Source organism: Anguilla anguilla, chromosome 4 (genome assembly GCF_013347855.1).
Source record: "Anguilla anguilla isolate fAngAng1 chromosome 4, fAngAng1.pri, whole genome shotgun sequence".
NCBI lineage: Eukaryota > Metazoa > Chordata > Actinopteri > Anguilliformes > Anguillidae > Anguilla > Anguilla anguilla.
Window position 1 is genome coordinate 20,716,146 of NC_049204.1, and position 14,857 is coordinate 20,731,002.

Genomic DNA, 14,857 nt, shown 5'->3' on the forward strand with positions numbered 1-14,857 from the left:
AGAGTAGTGGGAGGAAACTGAACATTATTGTATCAATTATAATGAGAAATACTTTTTGATGAATTGACGTGTAAAAGAAAAAGAGGTCTTAGTGACACACCTGGTACAATGTCATGTGATTGAAGCTTGTATGTGGTACTCTGGCAACAGGCAGCACAATGTTTTGATACCGTATTAAAGCACGCATTATTCGGTAATTACATGTGAACAGGCAGACCTACATTGGACCATTTACAAGATATGGGCTCATAGTTATGATATTATACAAACTGTGTTTAAAAATACCAATAAAATAACCAGTAAAATTATGTTCTGGCAATGAATAAACTTACCGTGCAGCTTTGTGGTTTGGCGATTTGGCGTTCAAGGCCTGTCTTTTTTTTAAAGGGAAAAGTAAGATATCACTAATAGAATGGGAGGGGGCTAAAGCTCGGTTCACAGATTGCGGGGGTTACGATATAGTTAGTTGGGGAGGGCAGTACAAGAAGTTTAAAGCGATGGTCTACAGAGGCAATAAGGGGAGTCGGGTTTCAGTGTTCAGGAACGGTGGAAGCACTGAAGGACTAAGGCAGCCTTTGTTCCATTTGGAGCTGCAGGCAGCTGAGAGGGAGAGGGAGAGAGAGTTGAGGGAGAGAAGGCTCTGAGTCTGACTGGGAGTAGTGCGGGCTCCAACTCTTCACTGTACGCACATATGCACGAGTGAACTTTTTTTGTGAGGAATTTACATCAATAATCGAAGATGAATTCCCGGTGAGTAGTTTTTTCTTCCAAAAATAACTGTAACGGGACTGCAACTAGTTCATCGTCCCATTCATCGTAACATACGCTTTTACCGGCAGACTCTCGCTGTGGTCCTTCGGTATACATCTCCTCCTGTGGTACTGCCATCTTCCTGCTGACGCGCAGGTTAAGAAAGGTAGGCTATGTCATGTTGATTTTTTTTTAACTTCCACTGTTTAATCGTATAAGCTTTCTATGTACATCTTACTAATAATATGAGTTGTCATCTGCGTTAATCTGCTGAGATAAAGTAAATGTATGAAGTTTCAAACGATAAATATCAAACAACTTGCTGTCAATAGTCTAAAGTAGTTTTTTTCGGAGAAATTTGCTGACGTGCATTCATACTATCAGTTCTTCCGACATTTTACTTGAGTGGAAAAGTTGAGTTCTCCATGCACTCTAATATCAAGTGTCATTTGCGTTTTGATCGCTCTGACCAGACCTGGAAAGTAGTGTAATGCTGCATAGGAATGTCCACAGACAAACGCATCATTTAAGGACCAGCGGTATAAGTCAATTGAAATGACTGATGAAGACGTATGGGCTTGATTGCTTTACTGTATCAGCTATCAACTTCCTTTTGGTGCAAATCTAGAACGCGTGCCATAGTTGCACTGGCAGCTAACCAGATAAAGCCACCATAAATCACACATGGCATATTGGCTGTGCAGACACACTGAGAATTGCTTAGTCGTATTTTATCCCTTTAGGCATTGACTAATGAGTTTTAAATTATGTTATCACCAACAGGGATGGATCACTTCTTAGCACTTTTTGTCACTCCCAAAGAATGCTCAGAAACTAATCATGAACTAAGCTTTATGACCACAGACATTTAGAGAACTGAAGCATGCACAGAAGTCTAACTAATATGGTCTTCATTGGGTTTTGGTTAAGAAAAAGGGTCACAGTGGTCTGCAATTACCCCATGGTCAATTTTAGTCAGATGGGAGAAAGTAGTAATGTGAAAAGGATCATGCTGCAGATGCTGTCAGGGTGTCTACCTTTGATACGGTAGCCTACTGTATTTGCTGGTCCACATCATGCTTAGTTATGAAAGCTACACATCTGTGACTGCTTCTCTACTAAACAAATGATGATTCAAATGAGGAATTAAAGTCCAAATGAATTAAAACAAGTCCACCAGTTCGTTTGCCAGACAGACCGTGTTGGACAAAGATTTCCACTTTGTAAACAGTCAAGAAACAAACACAGTTTCCACAGAAACGACCCATGCTTGTTTATTTGAGCTCCTCCATGGAAATCAATGGATTCTGTATAGATTACCCTAGTCATTAGATCAGCCCTATGAATTTGATATTTGGTCTCATGAGCCATATAAATGTCAGTAGCTGAACTCTATGGCCAGAACATTGGCCTTGTCTGAGTTGTGATACAAATTCCTTGTGGAAGGTTAAGAGTGGGTGGTGAACTGCACTGTGTAGTGCAGGTACCAGAGTTATGACAAAGGGTTGTTGCTGCTGATGAGGAAACAGCAAACAAGTCCACTGACAAAGATTAAATTCAGATCATGTAATATCCTGATCTGAAAGTGAGGCCTATCTAAATATGTGGATTGGTTGAAGGATATATCAATAAATAATTAAGAAGATCAGAAGCCTTTCAAGAATTTTTGCATTTCTGCATTTTTAACCATGACATAAGTTTTTGGGGTTAGCTGAGTGAAAGAAAGAGAGGAATGTAGCCTACAATTTACATTTTGATGTACACAGGCTCAGGAATAAGTTCAAAGCTGTTATTTGTTAGTACAGGACTAAATGATCATGAATCTAAAATATTTATCTGAAGGCTCTGCCCTCAAATGACCGGGGTCTAAAAAGCTGCAGATTGTGTTGACATCAGCTTGCGGTGTCTGTGATGGTGGCATTCAGTCTGTGGCGGTGAACTGAATCTCGAGGGATAATTAAGGCTGACGAAGCACAACCATAGCAAACTCTGTTAATGGCTAAAGCAGCTCATGAAAAGTCAGACCTAATATTAGTCCCCCCGGTTCATCTGCTGCAAAGAGACCGGTTTGCCAGAAACCTCTCTAGCTGCCTGGCCATGATTTAGACTTCAATGTAAAACTGTTTAACAGATTTCATCTATAGGAAGACTTGCATGGCTTGCTTTTAACATAACATCCATTTGCGTTACAGGAAATGGCCTGTTGTGCCCACATTTAGGGAACAGCACTGTTGCCTTAGCTGCAATGTGAATATTCAACCCAGTTGTAGGTCCAGTTTCATAACCAGTGGCACAAAAGACCACCCAGTTTGTTTGAAATACATTAAGCGCAATAAACAGGTTTCATTTTGTTTCTGATGTTATTTGGGTACTGCTGTATTTTTTGGGTACTGCTGCATTGTATGTGTTTCCATCAACTGCTGAACAGAATGCAGATCTGTGTCCAGGTCAGCATTTTCACTGATTGGCGTGTGCTGCTATGTGTAGTGGGGTTACTTTGCCTCTGTGCCGACCCAGGGGCTGCAAATAATGGGTGAGTGGCAGGAGTCTATTTTACCCAGATGTGACCCCCTGCACAGCAGCCTCACATGAGTAGCATTAGGGAATGCTCTGAGAGGAGATGATATTATCGTAGAAGCTTTTGGGTGTAATCTCTGTCCAAAGTTGGAGCTTTAATGGCTTGTAGAAGCTCCTAGTTTTGATATTATCACAGAGAGCATGGCCTTATTCTTTGGTCATCTCTCCTCCACCCACCTTCCACCATGGCTATCTTAACCAAGCCTGTCTGTGTGTCCCCACAGAATGTAGTTCGCTATGACACCTGTTGACTTAAGTCACAGAAATTCTTCTTAACCCCAATAGGCTGTTACCTGTTGTCTTCCGGTTTCTCATAAAAGCAAAAAAAAGATGTCACCTGCTGTACTTGAGTCTTTTTGTGCTCCATTACTCTAACCTCGGTGTGAGCGAGGGATGAATTTGGGAACAGGGTGAGAGCAGTTCTTATGTAAGAGTCTCCACTGCGGAGACTCATGTCAAACTCTGTGCCCGTCTGCACAGCACAGAAGAGCTGGCGTTGAGCAGAGTCAAAATATTTGCCTTTAGAAACTGAGCCAATTTCATTTCAAATGCTGGAAAATATTAAACAGAGCGGATGCAAGTGCATTAAGCGAGGTCTCAGTCTCTCGTCCAGGCACGAGTTGCATATAAAGGACTGTTCTGATGGCAGGAAAAGCACGGTGTCTCTTGCTCCTCACTGTCACTGCTGAAACGTATCTTGGCAAAGGGACACGTGGGGAACTTTTCCTTAGCGGATACCGAGAGCATAACTACTGGTCTCAGTGACATTCTCAGAGTTTTTGTGTCCTGGCCAAACCTGGCTGCTTTCTCAATCGTGTCTGCCTCAAGTGACCGTTCAGGGTGAGCTGCACACCACTTATGACCTCATCGTACTCTCTGTATTGAGCTGTTCGACTTTGTGAAATCAGCTAAAACACGTATCCCAATTAGGCAATTCAGGCCAGTGGTGTAAACATACTATGTCATTTCAAAAATGGATGCCAAATTTGTTTGCCTTCTTCCATGCTCGGCAAGAGTCCAGCCAAAGATTCCACTTGCTGCTTTTATATTGCAAATGCCATGTTTGGATGACACATCTACAGCATGTTTGGAAGTAAAGTCAATAGTTGTAACCCTATGATACATGACATCAGGGCTCTTTTGAACAATACTTGCTGACAAAACAGGAGAGTGTATTAAAAAAGTTCCCCATGTGCTATGTCAATGGGAAGACCATAACTAGGGTAAACAACCCCCATCAAAAAGTTCTGCAAAGGCTAATATTTTCTCAGGCAGCACACAGCACGTTAAAGGCCACCCCAACACCATGAAACAATAATCAGGATAATAATAACAGGAAAGCAGTTTAAATGTTTCCTGACCTCTATGGCAAAATCCAGCTGCTAGATCAGCAAACTCCGCATCTGATGGCTTTTGTTTTATTACATCTCTGTACGGTGCCATTTTGCAAAACACATCGATGAAAAGTTTCCAGACTATTCTACATGCACATAAGTGCTGTTTATGAGGAGGTTGTTTCCACCAGCCCGCGTCCGATTATTGCTCCCACTTCGTTTTATTAGTTGTTCTGTTCGTATTGAAGCCTGGGACCTTCAAAGCACCCTTCAAAGCTCTCATAGCCTTTGATGCCATTTTATTTTCCTGATCGAGGCTGAGTTTCAAATGGAAGAGCAGATCACTGTCTCCAGGATGCCAGCTGTGATGCTGACCCCAGGGGAATTAAAAAAATATAAAAATACAGTGCTTCTTAGGTCACTTCCAGAAAGGTTGCTAAAAGAACCAAATCCATAAATATAAATGTCTCAAAATATTTTCATGACCTTTTTGGGGCGTGACCGCCTTCCTGTCAACAGTGACAGCAGCAGGGCGGTTGAAAACATCATCCAGTGTTCATTCGTGAATGGAAACAGTGTCAGAATGGAATGATGCATTAAAAAAGAAGGTGTCTGTTTTAGGTCTCCAACACACAAGCAGTGTATAGGCATGCTGAGCAGTTTTTTTTGACTCCTCTTTGATGCATTGGGGTTTCCCCTTGGACGTTTGATTGAAGTGCATTGATAGGGGTGCGCAGTAATGAGTAGCCTCATGCAGGAGAGGAACTGCGATGAAAAAATAATGGAAAGCCTAATGATAGGGAGGCCGTAGTGTCGACAGAGTCATAAAGCATTCTCACCTGAGAGCCTGCAGCCCTAAAAATGCCTCGTGCCTTTTCAAGTTCGCTGTTGATTGTCGTGCGTTTGCACCTTGTGGCAGAATCCGCGAGGGAGGTTTTGGTTCATCGTGCGGAAACGCCTTTGTCGCAGCTGTTGGCGTTCGGCGCTGTTCACATTGGATGCACATCAGGGACAGGCGGAAGTGCATCAGCGCATTCCCCGGCTCTGTGATCTAACCGCAGACCGCTCCAAACGCAGGGTCACCCAGACCGCTGTGCATAACGCTGTGGCAGTAAGGCGGGGAGCTGGCTACGCTACACGGCCTATGTTTGCTGCTTGAGTAAAGCGCACACACATCATCGCAGTGCGGTCTGCTGGTCCAGCATTACTCAGAGAGAATTTCAAGATGTAGCTGTGAGTTTTCTCTATGTCATTGTCCTAAATTGGACATATTGCTTGTCTTGGCCCACACCGAGAGCATAAATTCCTTTAGAACTATTTAGAACTGCTTAAATCCTGTTTTTTTTTGCCATCAGTGGTTGGATACCAAATTCCTACAACATACACAATGAGAAAAAAACACTCATTAAGACACACAACACACACAAAAAGATAGCACAGTTTGGTATGGTCATTGCACTGTTTTGTTTCACGTCTGAAATGAGTACTTTCATTGTTCTATAAGTCTGGTAGATTCCATAGTTAGTCACTAAGAATCAAAATAAGAATATGCATTAGCCTACATAGTGCTGGCCTTGGTGATAAAACTCAATCATTATCTGGTAAAATTCATGACATTAACAATAATAAATGTTTACAAATTATTTCGAATAGCCATTATTTTGTGTCTTGTGGTGGTGACTTTCTTCAACCTACGTTACATAGCTTACATGCAGAGAAATGCAATGTAGGCAGCCAATCGCTCTGCATGAATAGGCCTATGCAACAATTTGCATGTTGTTGATGTTACACACGTAATCCTGCTTAGAATGACTAGAATTACCAGTACTAGAAGCAGTCTAAGGTAGCTACCTGCGTGTCTATAGAATGATACTCCTCTGTCAATGTTTCATTGATTTCTTAAAGGCACTGTAAGAACCACCCCTGAACTTGCATTGAACTCCCAGACAGTTTGACATCCTAGCACTTTTGTTTTGTTCATAGATTGTACTTTCTCTGTAATCGACACATATTAGCTATATTCTGTAAGACATTAACTTGAGGTGTGTAGTTTTTTCGTTTTTGAGAATGTAAGATTTTAATTTTTGCTAGCCATTACTATAGACTGGTTATATTTTGTCTTTCGGAGAGCAAGGTTACAGCCTGTTTGATTATTGCTTATTAATGATTTATCGGTACATAGTAATCTGTCTCTGACCCCACTGTAGTTCGTGCAAGCCTTGTTGTGGAGCCCCGCTCCCTGGAAGTAGATGTTAATTTGGATGTTACGTTCAACTGTAAATGGACTGGCTACCCACCCCGCGGCTTCAGCTGGAACAAGAAGGGCGACGACATGGTGAGCACCAAACTCATATCCTGAATGTATACAGTCCCCTCCAAAAGTATTGGAACAGCAATGACTGGCCAAGTCAATCACCAGACCTTAACCCAATTGAGCATGCATTTCACCTCCTGAAGAGGAGATTGAAAGGAAGAACCCCCCAAAACAAACATCAACTGAAAGAGGCTGCAGTAAAAGCCTGGAAAAGCATCACAAAAGAAGAATGCAACAGTTTGGTGATGTCAGTGGGTCGCAGGCTTGATGCAGTTATTGCAAGCAAGGGATATGCTACCAAATATTAAGTGTTATTTACTTTCATTTACTTAAATACTCTCTGTTCCAATACTTTTGCTCACCTAAAGATTGGGTGGTCTGATACCAAAAGGTGCTATGTTCTAAGTACTTTAACACATCTAGGTGTAAATACCAGGAAATAAAAGCTGAAATTCTGAACTCTCGTCTCATGTTCATCTTTTTTTCTCAACCCCAATGTATTGAATGTATTGCAAAAACAAAGGAATTGGCCTTGCTGTTCCAATACTTTTGGAGGGGACTGTATGCATTTTTTCATTTCTAATTCTTATACAGTATCTCTCTCTGTTTCTGTTATTCACACTCTCTTCTCATTCAGGGAGTCTGGAATCTAACTTTGGAAAAAAGGCACGTTCCACAAAAGATTTTTTCATAAAAAGAAACATCTCTCGCCAAATGTACATTTGTCTCCAGTTTTCCACACCACATTTGGAAGTAGTGCACAATAGATTTGGGACACTTTTACACCTGAGTGTGTGGCCTCTCGTAATAGAATACAGAGAAATCTCTCTAGGAGTCTGACTTTTATTCATGTCATTAGTCTTCCTTGATATATAGGGCAGTGGTTACTGTCTGTGTTTTTCAAACTTTATTTAACTTTTTCACTTTTATTTCACTTAAAATCTTGATTAAAAATGGATACCACGGTTGCCAGCTCTCAAGCTTTGGATATTGGACTCACGCTTTCAGGCTCTGTCTTACAAGTCACCTAAACAAATTTCATGCCAAATGAAAAACAGCTATCTCAATTGCACCCCACACTCCAGGCAACAGTCTTGGGCACAACCTAGTCCATGAACTGAATCACCCACCAAGACCCACAAACTGAATAAATGCCAAGCCAGCTAGCTCACCAAACCTGGCAACTCTGGTATACTGGCCTAATTCTGCCCTGAAAACTGTAAAAATGCTTTGTACCAGTCTAATATTTATTAACATAAATAATGTCTTTGCCTTAAGGCGCAAAAATGTCCAACATGATTTTTCTTTCATTTAATATACAACCAGTTAGAAATGTCATGTTCTGATCTGTTTTATTGATGTCTTCTGCCAGGGCCCAGGTCTGACAGTACAGCTCTAGTACAACCAGCTTCTGCTGCAGTCCATTTACTGCCCTGCATCATTCCACACCCCTTGAATGAGAGAAGAAAGTAATCTTTCTCACTCCATTTGATTCAACGACATCACATGTCCTTTATCTTATAAACTTGTTTCACTAAGCACTAAGTCTGTAAAATACATTTGACTAAATCTGCATCTTTTTGGAGCTCTATTACTGTGTTTCTTCTGTCTGCTCTACCTATCGCTCTCCTTCACATCTATCCTCTCTTAGCTCTGAATCCTTTTTCCCGTCTCTTTTCTGTCTCTCTCTCACCTGGGCAGGTACTCACTAATAATACCCAGCTATACCTGAAGGCTGTCTGTGTGTGAAGACTGTATGTGTGTGTTTCTCTCACCTGGGAAGGTACTCAGTAATAATAACCAGCTGCACCTGAAGTCGGTCAATCAGTCGGATGCTGGTCAGTACGTGTGCAAAGCCATGGTCCCACGCATTGGTGTTGCTGAGAAAGAAGTCACACTGAAGGTCAATGGTCAGTAAAACAGCCATGTACAGTAACCAATATAATGATAAACAGTACACGTCTTCATTATCCGCAGTTAATCAAAATGAATTGTGGGTGTAATAGTGTATTCTACATCCTTAATAATGAGTGTGTTTTCCCTGGCAGGCCCTCCTATTGTCTCCGGTGACCCAGTCCAATACGCAGTCAGAGGGGAGACAGGGGAAGTCAAATGTTACATCTCTGGCACCCCTCCCCCAGACAAGATTGTGAGTATCCCCTATATACCTATTACTCGACTGCACCCTAAACCCTACATACTAGTATTCTACTGCACCACATACTCTACCTCTCTACTGCTTACTATGGCCTACAATGTCTGCCCAACTGCACTCTACTCCCTATCCACTACCACTACTGCACCATAAACCCTACACCCTACTGTGATACTGTACCCAACACAATACACCATCAGATTGTTCCATCCTACAACCTACATACTACAAATGCACCCTAATGGTCTGATATGCCATAGGCATTACAAGTGGAATGCACTTTACACCCTTCACACAACTACTCTACTGTACTACCAAACAGTGTGTGTGTGTGTGTGTGTGTGCATGTGAACTTGTGTGTGCATGCGTGTGTGTGCGTGTGTGTGTGGTGCTTTAGGTGTATAAACCTGTGTGTGCACGTGTTCTGCAGGTGTGGGCATGGAAGGACAGCGCGTTGTCCGAGAGGTATACGGTGGAGCAGAGCCGGGTGCACTCGCAGGGCGAGGCTGTACTCTCCACTCTCATCATCAACAATGTGATGGAGTCCGACTTCGATTCTCCCTTCAACTGCACTGCCCGGAATGCCTACGGGCCAAGCGCCATCACCATCGCCCTGGAGGAGACTGGTAGGTGTCTGCTTCACCACGACTACATCTCTGCCCCACCCAACCTATACCTCTGCCCCACCCCTATACCTCCACCTGCCCCTACATCTCTACCCCACCCCGACACCCCTGACCCACCCCAATATCTCTGCCCTATCCCACCCTACACCTCTGCCCCACCCCCTACTACACCTAAAAACCTTAGGCCATCTCGCCCAGACCAATGTAAAGTGTACAGCAGATCCTTTTCTCCACGTGACTGTGTGTGAGTCTGACAGCAGGAGCCGTGGATCTGAAGTTGGCGGCTCTGGCTGCTGACGGAGATGTGCAGCTGGGTGGCAGCTGGGTCGTTTTGGGGCTGCAGCATTGCGCTGTGTGCACGCTTGCTCAGTGGGGTGCTGTCATTTTAATTGCAGGCTGCCGCTGAATAAGGCCAGTTTCATCCACACAGGTGGAAAGCCCCTTTGCGGTGCCGTAGAGACGTATTTCCACCTCGAAAGTATTTTGGGTTTTTGTTTGTTTTTCGGCATAATCAACTTGAGTGTTTTAACAGTCGCAGTTTGTGATTCTTGGCCCTGCTTAGTCTGCCTGCTACATACTGTATACAGATGTTTTTTTTGATAGAGATCTGGCATCATGAAGGCGAAATTTGAGATTCAGTCAATTTCTCCTTTAAGGTTACTATTTGACTTTTTATTTGCTTTAATTTGACAAAAAATGCTTGTTTGCAAAAAACAAATTGCTACAACTTTGCCAGTCCCCTGCAACTGTGGACATTTTTCAGAAGTGGAAATATGAGCACATCAGGGTTACTGAAATGTGGTCATTTGGGAACTCAGAGCTTATAAACACTTATTAGTGCCGTGCCTTCAACTTTGTAAACCCTTCAAATTGAATGCGCTGCCAGTATATGTTTAACTTGGGGGGGCTTTGCCAGGGCTTCCAGAGGTCCCATGCTGTGTTTCCAGCATGCCGTTACACATGCTCACCCTCACCTTTTGGAAAAGGTTCCAGTACTTTCCACATCATATATTCTCCTGGCACTCTGATGTTAACTGTGGCAACTATTCAGAGTTGAAATGCAACAGTTTGACATTTTGCATTTGAGATTTTCTCCTGGGCAGTAAGCACTGTGATTGTGGCATCTCTTGAGGCAAGCAGTTTTCTGCAATATTATTTTTAATTAAGTGACCAGTTAAGTTTATTGAGCTACAGTATTAAAGTACACGCTGGTTAAGACCTTTTGTTTAATAAAAAAACTATTTGAATTTGATGCAGCTATTGAATAGAAAAGTGCTTGTTACATACCTGAAATGTAAAGCTATATATTATTCAAATGTCATTGTTCTTGGTTGAATTTGTAGCTAAAGTGAAATTAGCTCCACTGTTTCTGTAGCCCCTTATAAATATAAAGGATGTTAGACGGAGTGCATTTTTATAGCATCGGTCTGCAATTGTAAATCGTTGCTGTTTTCAGTTGCTGATGGTGTCATGTCATTCCGTTTTATTCTGTTACATGTGACTAAGTTTACCGAATGAAGTGTGCTATCAGCAGTAGCCTCCTCAGGAGGGGACTGTGTCTAGTGCACTTGTAAATCTTCCTAGTCTCCATTTCCGCAATGGCCACCATAAAGACCACTTTCAGCCTACTTTCAGGCTGTTTTCCGCTCTTATCTCAGGACAGAAAGGGCAGCGTAATGTGTCTGATAGATTCTTTTGGATTCAGCGGATGTACTGTGCATTTTTACTCATTTGTGTCCATTTATGAAGGCCTGATGTTGTTCAGTGAAGGCAGCAGGATGACTGTGGAGATGGCTTCCCTGCAGCAGCCACGCACTACTTCCTGTCCAGCCCCTATTGGCTCACTGGCAAATCAGCTGATTGTTTCCACTTGTGAAAATGATTCTGCTCGATCCTGGCAGCGGAGCCAGTCGCTGCTTCAGTTCTACTGTATGGATTGTAAAAATGAACGGTGTCGTCACTGGCACTTCACACGAGAGTAAACAAACACCCCAGGAGAACATGGCCAAAAACCTGTCATCATCTCCAGCATGGAGGCCAGAAACAAGCGCTCTCATAACCCAAGGCTGAGGGGTGATTGTTTGGTTGCCCGGGGCGTTGGAAGCCCTGCGGTCCTTTCCCTCTAGAGACAACCAGTTAGCAGGCAAGATGGCTGAATTAGACCTGGCAGGGCTGTAGGGGGGAGTCAGCATGTCATCATTTTAATTGGAAACATAATGAGCTAGGTGTCATACCCAGTCGTTGCTTTCAATTACACATTCCTGGCATTGCACGTCCAGAGACAAAGTCCTTCTGCTGGTTTTTTCATTGCTTTCATCGTAAGGGGGATGGATTCTTTGGAAAAGTGGTTTTCATGCAAAATTATTTGAAGCCGTCCAAAACAATATTAGTGGTTTGAAGCAGAAAGTGTGTTTTGCCAGTTGTTGGTTGTGTAGCCGTCTGTCTGTGATTACATTTATGATGCGTCATGGAAACAGTATCCAGGGCCTGAGCTTTTCTAGAATTTTGTGCTAGCCGAATGCACCCTGAAGTTATTCATTGTTTTTAATATGCATTTTTGGGGTGGGTAATTTGTGCGTTAACTAGATGTTGTGTGAACAGATACTGCACCAGGATATTTAAAATGTGCTATAGGAAGATAATGATCATGAAATTAAGCATGCATTGTGTGTTGATGTGTTTTCTACCTCTGTGTTTTTTAACCTTTCTGTCTCAGGTTCATCCATCTCAGGCTGTTACACAGTCAAGCGTAGTAAGCTTTTGGGCATTGTTCTGATATTTCTATCTTGAGGCCATTGGGAGAGAATACTTTAGGTACAAGCTATGTAGATGGCGGTACTTGCAGGCACCATGGCAACAGACAGACCTTCCATGGACTAATTGTCAGGGTGGGAAACTCATTGTTGGTGTTTTATCTCAGGACTGTAGAAGAACTCCCTCTGAAAAGGCAGTTGAGGGGTTAAGTGTTGAATATAGACACCCTTGGACAGATTTATAGAGTGAGGTTACAAAGTCAGACGGCTGGGACTAACCTTTCCGACACTTCATACACTGAGGCTCTAAACTACCTATTGTCTGAAAATATAGACAAATATCCTGCTACATCTCTAGAGTGATCATCTGTAGCACTGTGGAATGTTCATATTCATGGAAAAGTTAGTGACATTATTTAGTGTTGTTAGTGTTCTGGGATTTAATTAGTTTAAATTTTGTGTTCACCTTGATAATCCACCAAAATAAAAGAATGATTATCCTGAAGGAGGGGTTGTAGGCTTGTTTTTAATGGGGTCATGGTTGCTGTTGCGTAGCTACATTTTTCCTCTCTCTTTGTGTCAACTCAGGTTTGAAAGTTATGCACAGGAAGTTTTCTGCTATTCTATTTATTTTCTGCGAGATGATGCAATCTTCCCCATTCCGCTGTAACAGCGGAAGTCTCACGAGAAGCCGCTCTGTGCGTAATCCGTGTGAGGAAGGCTGGAGAGCCTGTCTGGCCATATAAGCGCTCAGGGGCTATTGGAGTCATGCCCTGTCATCCTGTCTCACTAAATTTTGAGGGAGAGCGGGGAAGTGGGCCAGGGCCGCTTCTTCACTCTGCTGTAAGATGGGAAATTTTGAGGCTTGAACAAGGGATGAAAGGAAAGAATGCGCTTAGTGATGTGAGATGTGAAAAGAATTGTCTTCTTGCGTTTGGCTTCTTGCTTTCATCCGCTGCGTGCCCTCTGACCTCCTGGGAGCGGCAATTGTTCACTTGAGCCGTGACTTTGCGTCCCTGAGCGTACTTAGCGCTGTCACCGGCTGAGAGAGAAAGGGAGTGAATTTAAAACCTCTTCAAAAAGCTAAGCCATAAAAAGGAATGAAAAAACAATAAATAAAAGGAAAAACACTTTAAACCAAAAGGAGAGAGAGAGTGAAAAGGGGTGTTCGCGTTTCTGTTTGTGCATGTTTGCGTGCGTGTGTGTCTGAGAGAGAGAATGATTGATTAAGGGAGGGAGGGAGACTAATGAAAAGCACGCAGTTGATTTCATTTCAGATGTACTGATTGCTTTATTCTCTCTGTTACTTGCATACTAAATGCTGGTGCAAAGTATTATCACAGTTTTGAGTTACATAGCTTCTTCCCAAAATACAGTCTTTAAATCTCTTTGTAGGGTATAAGCTTTTTGACTATGAACCTGCTGAGGACTTGCTTGAGGGCCCTGCATTTTCTCCAGTGATTTGTTTTGAGGATTTACTCTAGGACAGTGACAATTCACAGGCGCACAAATGCTTACTGTAGCTCTGCTACAGGATCAAAGAGCCACCAGACTATCCCCCGCTATGAGTAGGTCTACATGATCATATATTGATGAAGCTAACTGTTCTGTGTTCTTTAGTAGCCAGAAGCTTAGAATTTGGTCACTAAAGGCTAAGACCTGTATCTAGTAGTGATGGTAGAGATACATTCTGTGGTTCATGATGACATTATCTCGAAGGCATTTGGAATGCAATCTCACATTTGGCCCTTGCTGCCCAGGCATGCCATTGTCCATTGTCAGTTATTTATGCAACATTGCAGATCATTCTAGACTGTGCAATATGAACACACTATGAACACATTGATGAGGTTCAGCTGAACACTGGTTGCAGGTCAGTATGACTGTTTGGGGACCAGAGAAGGTGTGGTTACCCCGGGGGATTTTGCAGATGTCTGCAGATTTCTCAGAAGTCCCACTGACATCAGTGGTGGAAACAGATCACTCGTGCTAGCATTAAGCCTTACCCTGGCCTGAGGCCTTCCCTGATTTGTGTCCCCATGGATCAAGAAGTAGCTCACAGCACTTGTGGAGAGAAGTACGAAGGTTTGTGATTATTGCATGCGGTTGATTAAAACTTCTCTGAGCAGATTAAAAAAAACTCTATTTGCCTGGGCTGTTTGTGCACAATAGCAGTACCAACTCATTCAGAGGAAATGCTCATTTAACTCAGTTGAAGATTTATATTCAGCTTGTGAAAATGCACTGCAGACTGTTGAGCGCTGACGCATTCCAAATAGACAAAAGTATTCCCAAGCCCCTTTGTCTCTGTGAAGTTAGGGTGTGGGGCTCTCTGCACAGCTCTACTA

General features: G+C 42.8%; 1 protein-coding gene across 6 annotated transcripts in view; it reads left to right on the forward strand.

Moving 5' to 3' along the window:
* Positions 1–495: 495 nt before the first annotated feature.
* Positions 496–14,857, forward strand: part of LOC118225714 (collagen alpha-1(XV) chain-like) — a 73,843-nt gene continuing 59,481 nt past the window's right edge. For 4 of the 6 annotated variants that reach the window (XM_035414584.1, XM_035414590.1, XM_035414589.1 and 1 more), the window contains exons 1-6: positions 497–750; positions 840–916; positions 6,869–6,996; positions 8,759–8,885; positions 9,024–9,124; positions 9,561–9,756. In XM_035414584.1, coding sequence (XP_035270475.1) covers positions 740–750; positions 840–916; positions 6,869–6,996; positions 8,759–8,885; positions 9,024–9,124; positions 9,561–9,756 — 640 coding nt within the window. In that variant the 5' untranslated portion in view covers positions 497–739. Of the gene's footprint in view, positions 751–839; positions 917–6,868; positions 6,997–8,758; positions 8,886–9,023; positions 9,125–9,560; positions 9,757–14,857 lie in introns of all 6 variants that reach the window. The other 2 variants (XM_035414586.1, XM_035414588.1) reach the window with 1 other exon arrangement.